Consider the following 7,218-nt stretch of genomic DNA (forward strand, 5'->3'; position numbering starts at 1 on the left):
TAGATGCACAATAAAGTAAAATTAGAATTTTTAAATGTGATCATCCAATGGTGGATTTCTGCAGCATCAAACCCCACAGCTCCGTCTCTGCAGTACAGCATAATGGAAGAGATGAATGTTTATTATGCGTTAAACTTTTTTCTCATTATGTCAATCAGAAGAGAGGTGTTTTTAGACATTAAAATGTTTTTGGCATGTTTGTTTTTTGGTTAATTAATTCTGTAAGACAAACAGCTTCATCCCTTCATTTTAATACAACCTGCATGTTGCTCATCTTCCAGACCAGCAGGGGTCGCTGGAGGCGCCGCCGCCCACAAAACCTGCACTTCACCCGGAAGTGGAGCACCGAGGGACTCGACGGTAGAGACATTGTTGTGGAGACTCTTCACTCTTTCTTTTGCTGTTTCGATAATCCGGTAAGGTTCTAACCAGCTACCGGCGGAGCAGCGCTTGCAGGAGGGTTTGGAGCCGCTGAGTTCACCGTAGAGATGTCGGTCGTACCTCCGAGTCGCTCGGCCACCGGCTGGCCGCGCGGTGGTGCCGTTCAGTTCGGGAACAAGTACATCAGCGGGCCCGCTAAACCGCTCACCCTGGAGAGGACCATCAACCTGTAAGTTCAGGGGGAAAGTACACACATGCAGGCGCTCTCACTGCACACATGTGTCCGTTAGTTGTTGGACACCGACCACAGAGGGACAGCGTTAGCATTAGCAGCCCAGTTAGCTGATTGAGTCTGAACGCTGCCTGCAGAGTCTCATCACATCCGTTTGACTTCACACATCATGTCTGCGCTCAAACCTGGCTGTGAACAAGGAGGAGGAAAATATCCACATATAGAGCAGAAAATGCATTATTTGGTGGTTAGTTGTGGCTGCATCTAGTTGTTGTTTCCATTGCCAGTAATGAAGCTGAAAATAGTTTAAACCCGGTTGACAGAAAATAATTGACAAGTAATTTTCATTTGTTACCAGGTATTTTATCTTATTTATTTTTTTGTATAATAAATGCACACACAGCAAAACCCTCGTTGGTTCCAGTTTCTCAAATGGCAATATTGGCTGTTTTTTTTGTGTGAGTGTTAATATTAAACTAATTATCTCCAGATTTTTTCAGGCAAAACAAACAATTTTCTTGACCGACAGAATATTCATAAATTGATGAGCCCTCATCAAGCAATCTGACAATTTTGTTCTTAATAAACAGCTGATTCTATTTGGTTTTATAATGTCCGAACACACCCATAAACTGCTATCACAGGTTTCTAAATCCAACTTCTAAATGACGTATAAAGTTTTTTTTCTTCCTAAACAAGTCAATATTTACTTGAATACTAATCATATTTAACAATGTACCAGTAACAGTAGTCTATCCATTTCCCCCCCTGTTTTTATATCAATAAAAATCACTTGCCTCGTCCTTGATCTGTTGGTTGAAAAAGAAAAGCTTTTTGAAGTTGTCACCTTGGGCCTATGCATTAAGTCACTTTATCAAGAACAAACACAAAAAAATTAAATATATGTTTAGTAAATACTGAGAGTAATCATACCTTGTTTTCTGAGATTAAAAACTGCAGATTCATTTTATTATCATCACTGTATTGTCTGTCACGGCTTTACATTTTGTAGCACATGAGTTTGACTCACGCTGGTGTTTTCTCGGATGGAGCTCAACGACTTTCCCTGCTTTTGTTTCAGATACCCTCTCACCAACTACACATTCGGCACCAAGGAGCCTCTGTATGAGAAGGACAGCTCGGTGGCCGCCAGGTTCCAGCGGATGCGGGAGGAGTTCGACAAGATGGGCATGCGGCGGACGGTGGAGGGCGTTCTCATCGTCCACGAACACAGGCTGCCTCATGTGCTGCTCCTGCAGCTCGGCACGACTTTCTTCAAACTGTGAGTTTCTAATGTTCAGAGGCTCCTGTGCAAACCAGCCCAGGTGGTTTTTGCTGCTCAGTGTCCTGATCGTTTGTTCTCTGCTGCAGACCCGGTGGAGAGTTGAGTCCCGGAGAGGACGAGGTGGAGGGTCTGAAGCGCCTGATGACCGAGGTAACTGCTTCACAGCTCAGTCTGAGCTTCTTATGTTCATTGTGAGGTTTGCATTTATTAACTTTTGACTGTTTGCTAGATCCTCGGGCGGCAGGATGGAGTCAAGCAGGACTGGGTGATCGACGACTGTATCGGTAACTGGTGGCGCCCCAACTTTGAGCCTCCACAGGTTGGTGCACATAGATCAGGGGTCGGCAACCCGCGGCTCTGGAGCTGCATGTGGCTCTTTCATACCTCTGCTGCGGCTCCTTGTGGCTTTGGAAAATAAATAATGAGCATTTAATTTTTTTATTTTTTTTAATTCATTAGTTTTTAAAATGCAATTTTGAATTTGAGGATTATGGTGATCTTATAACATTAAACTAAAACCCGTTTAATTTTTTGTCGCTAAAAATATGCATCACACCCACTGATGTGCGACACCCACTGGCACATGCAGTGTTGCCAACTTGGTGACTTTCTCACTAAATCTGGCGATTTTCCAAAACCTCTTAGCGACTTTTTTTTCCTCAAAGCAACTAGCGACAAATCTAGCGTCTCTTTCTGGTGTTTTGAAGTGAAAACACATATCGTTCTGCAGTTACTGTCCTCAGTGAGCAGCCGTGAGCGCTTTCCGTCTCAAAGCGCTCACAGGCGGTCAGAACTCTGGTCAGCAGTCACAGCTGCAGTCAGCAGGACAACCAGAAGTCATTTTTACTTTGCTGCAGGTGGATAATTTAAGTTCGGCTTTTTATGTCATAAATACGAGGAGGACTCAAATAGACATTGAGTATTTTATTTAAAAAGTAACCTTCAACCCAGAGTCTCTTTTTTTTGGACTTCAAAACGTTTTTGTTGCAGAAATATGATTTTGTTTTCTCCGTAGTAGTGTTGCATATATAGATTTTATAAATGCAACATATTATAGTTTTTTATACATGACATTAACGTAAAAACGATATATGCTATCTGTCTTATCTTCATTTTCGATGTCAAAAGGCTTTTGTGGCTCCTGGTGTTTTCTTTTCTATGGGAAACGGGTCCAAATGGCTCTTTGAGTGTTGAAGGTTGCCGACCCCGACATAGATGACTAGAACAATAACACGTTTTCACGATTTATTCTCTAAAGGAACCATTTTAATACAGAAGAATGTTTCAGACATTTTAACTGAAAGCTGTGTAGCACTGAAAGATTGATTATTAAAATGTTTTAGCAACTTCTGGTCCTGATTTAAAGTAACTAAGGTCTGAAATATGTCCATGAACTCTTTCATGTCTGATTTCTTTCTTCAGAAGCTTTTTATGGATTGGATCATTTATACAAGATTTTAAAACTCAGTCATTGTTACACTTACTGTTGCTTTACAGTAATATGAACATTTTGAAAAATTTGGATGTTGAAAAGGGTGAAAACTGTACCGTACAAATCGGTTCCATTTTCTGCTTCCTAAATCTGAAGTGAAAAAGCCACATTACCAACATGTGTCAGACATGCTGGAGTCTTGTTGCTCACAAAATCCAGGCTGCTGTCTGTGTTATTGTCTGCGTACTGTAATGTAAACTAATCTGAAACCGTTTGTTCCGCAGTACCCTTATATTCCAGCTCACATCACTAAACCGAAGGAACACAAGAAGCTGTTTCTGGTTCAGCTGCAGGAAAAAGGTCTGTGTGTCACTTGTGACATTACTGCACTTTGAAGTTTAGCAGACGAAAAGTAGTAGACAGAAATGTAATCAAAAGGAGTTGAGACTCTTAGATTGAAGCTGCTTCTTGCTCTGAAATCTGTGATCGATGTATTTTGCAGCGCTCTTTGCCGTTCCCAAGAACTATAAACTGGTGGCCGCGCCGTTGTTTGAACTATACGACAATGCTCCTGGATATGGACCAATCATTTCCAGTCTACCACAGCTATTGAGCAGGTAACGCTGAGGTCTTCTGCATTTTTTGTTTTGGTCATTGCATAAAACTTAAACATTGTTTTTCTCTTTAAAAACTGACGGCTAATCAGGTATCATGACAGCGACAGCTGGTCTCAGGGATTTTTCATGCTAAATTACTGACCTGCATAACTTTCATAAAAAATGTAACATTTGGTTTGGCACCAGTTAGCTCAGTAAAAACGCTGATGTGATGGTCCGTCCAAGCTTCAGCTGCCGTGGACAGGACAGTGCTGAGTACAGGAGCCATTTTAGATCCTGAACATGACACAGAAGCCTTTCCAAGTTCAGAAACTGACTGAACCTGCAGCACAGCTTCTTTATACAAGCAAAAGAAGACACATATTGTACACATAGTCTTGCAGAAAACGACTGAATGAAAGCGAAACATTCTTGTTTATATGATGTGATCCAGCTGCACATGAAACAAGAGTTTGTCCGTTTTTTTCAAATTGCTTTGCCCTCTGATGCAGCGGTCACTCATTCAAGTGTGTGGATGTGTTTTATTTTTCAGAATTTTGATGTTAAATTGCTGAAAAGGAGAAACATTTACTGTAGAGATAAAACTAGTACAACAAGAGAATGATGTGACGGAGCTGCAGTAATCCCTCAGAACAGGAAACCAGCAAGAGTCCTGCTGGAACTCTGACACTTACCAGACTGAATTCTGAAAAAATGGATTGGAAAAGACGAAAATGACCACGCTCATGAAGTTTTACGAATTGTTTCTTTTCATAGGTTCAACTTCATCTACAACTAAGTTGAGGGAACAGAAGTGCACGTGGCTGTCTCTGTGAGTGCAGCTCTGTCTGTGTGGTGAACACGACTTCCACATCTGGATCAACTTCCACAAAACAAACATTTGTCATGTCAGCTATATTGACAGTCCACAGGGGTGTTTATACTGTTGTTAGACGAAAAATGAAAATGTCACATCTGGTCTCTTTTTTTCTTTTTTTTTTTTGTTCTCTTCTTCTGTTTATTTTTTTTTAAACTTTGAGAAACAGCTAGCTTTTGTAGTGTGCAGCTCTATTTTCTTGTGTGTTCTGAATCTGATTTTATGTCCCCTCAGAGGAGGCCAGTGTTTGATTAAATGAACTACAACATTGAGTTTCCTTTTGTTTTAACCTGTAACAATGCCGTGTTTTTTTCTTTTTAATAAAGCGGTCTTTTGAGTATGTTTTTATAAAGAGCAGCTGCGTGTGGCTGAATAATGCTTCTGAAGTTTTACTGACACGTTCACGTTAACATGTAGAGGAGATGTGGTGGTGTTGTGTTTGCAGACGACACTCAGAAGTCCAGTCCAGAGAGGTGTTTGTCACGGTTTATGTACTTCAGCAAATGTAAAAGTTAAAATGATGGATACGACATTAAAATGCTAAACTTTAAGGAGATTTAGAACAAGTTAGAAAGACTGAACTGTGAGACGGCTGCAAATTGGCTCAGTGGTTAGCATCGTCGCCTCGCAGCTAGAAGGTCGCCGGTTTGTGTCCCAGTGAGGACACCCGGGATCTTTATGTGTGGAGTTTGCATGTTCTCCCCGTGCAGCGTGGGTTCTCTCCGGGTTCCTCCCACAGTCCAAAAACATGTTGAGGTTAATTGGTGATTCTAAATTGTCTGTAGGTGTGAATGTGAGTGTGCTTGGTTGTCTGTCTCTAAGTGTAGCCCTGTGATAGACTGGTTACCTGTCCAGGTGAACCTGCCTTCACCCTGAATCAGCTGGGATAGACTCCAGCCCCCCATGATCCTAGTGAGGATTAGGTGGTGTATAGATAATGGGTGGATGAACTGAGATGAAGCATTTTTAGCAACGTGTCCATAGGTTTGGGGTTTTAAAAGTAATGGGACAGAAACACACAAAGTCAGACAGTCAACTCTGATCCATGTGATCCATCTCTTTTGTATGTAAACTAATGTTACCACACCCAACATTTAGTGTCCAGTTATGTTTGAACCCTTATAATTTGCACACTGTGTGTAAAAAGGGCTTCATCTCCCAAACTTCTCTTTCTGTACTTTCAAACTAAATGTGCAGAAACACAGGATGAAGAACAAAAACTGTCGGATCTGGACATAATTCTGATGACACAATAATCAAACGCTGCTGTTTTATGTTTTTATTTCTTGTTTTTTACGTGTGACAAAAACAAATCCAGGTGGAGATCTTGTCCTTGTCCGGGGGTCAGTTATCAATTGTAGGAATGTTTCAGCAGAAGTCACTAAAGTAGGAAGCTGAAATGTTAACAGATGAGCAGAATTGGTGTAAAACAACATTAATTCTAAAGCTTGTGCAGCCTTGACCATCAGGACCAGGACAGAAGCTTGTTTAAAATACTCAACCTTGAACTTCACCTCACAGGCAGCTGATTAGAATAAGCTTCATTAATTGTAAATTATTGTGCTTTAACTGAGCACATTCAACATGCACTGCTCTGTGTCAGACTGTAATGGATCCTGTAAACTGAGGAACATTTTCCAGGAATAGCATTGTTTACATAATTTTGTAAAGTCACATGTTCCTGGAGGCCCAGAAGCATTTCTGTGGCCTGTGAAGCACAAAAGTTATGTTTCATACGTGGGCTAATAAAATTCACTTTGTGAATGTGCCTTGCCTGATATTAGGGTCATTGATCCTTTCTCTAAACTGTGTATCCTGTTGTGGGTCACTGGGTGCTGGAGTTTCACACACACACACACACACACACACACACACACACACACACACACACACACTGGGTGGTTTTTATGTTGTATTTTGTTAGTTTATTCAACTCCGATAAGAGGAATAAATCAGAAGATCAGAAGCTTTTTTATTGCCAAGTGAGCTCGCACACACAAGGAGTTTGGTGTGGTGAATGACACTGGTACACAACAATAACAACACAAGATTAAATACAGAAATCTAAGAAATTCTATAAAATATGTAAAAGAAAAGTATTAAAGTACTACATAAATAAAAAGTACCATGAAAAGAGACATAAACCAAGTAATAAATTAGGAAACAGATTAAATTACAATACTACACATGAAGTTGAGGCATTGCACATGTAACGGTCTTTAGTGGTTTACTGACTGTTCATGAGGGATATGGCCTGAGGAAGAAGCTGCTCTGGTGCCGGGATGTTCTGGTGCTTAGAGACCTGAAGCGGCGGGTAGCAGGTCAAAGAGGTGATGACCAGGGTGGAAGGGGTCCGTGAGGATTTTTCCTGCCCTTTTTCTCACACTGGAGGTCCTGGAGGGAGGGCAGGGGGCC

The 7,218-nt window shown here is 41.2% G+C and overlaps 1 protein-coding gene across 1 annotated transcript; it reads left to right on the plus strand.

Annotated features, from left to right (window-relative positions):
* Positions 1-333: 333 nt before the first annotated feature.
* nudt21 (nudix hydrolase 21) lies at positions 334-5,160 on the plus strand. Its single transcript, XM_008304222.1, has 7 exons — positions 334-610; positions 1,695-1,895; positions 1,985-2,048; positions 2,128-2,217; positions 3,615-3,690; positions 3,833-3,947; positions 4,704-5,160. Exons 1-7 carry the CDS (start codon positions 489-491, stop codon positions 4,723-4,725), a joined length of 690 nt encoding a protein of 229 aa, XP_008302444.1. The 5' UTR covers positions 334-488; the 3' UTR covers positions 4,726-5,160.
* The last annotated feature ends 2,058 nt before the right edge of the window (positions 5,161-7,218 follow it).

This window comes from Stegastes partitus, unplaced genomic scaffold, assembly GCF_000690725.1.
Source record: "Stegastes partitus isolate 25-593 unplaced genomic scaffold, Stegastes_partitus-1.0.2 Scaffold2171, whole genome shotgun sequence".
Taxonomy (NCBI): domain Eukaryota; kingdom Metazoa; phylum Chordata; class Actinopteri; family Pomacentridae; genus Stegastes; species Stegastes partitus.

Coding starts and splice junctions, on each gene's coding strand:
- nudt21 (XM_008304222.1), top strand. CDS start 489: ATGTCGGTCGTACCTCCGAGTCGCTCGGCCACCGGCTGGCCGCGCGGT. Junction 611..1,694: donor CTGGAGAGGACCATCAACCT/GTAAGTTCAGGG, acceptor CTTTTGTTTCAG/ATACCCTCTCACCAACTACA. Junction 3,691..3,832: donor GGTTCAGCTGCAGGAAAAAG/GTCTGTGTGTCA, acceptor TGTATTTTGCAG/CGCTCTTTGCCGTTCCCAAG.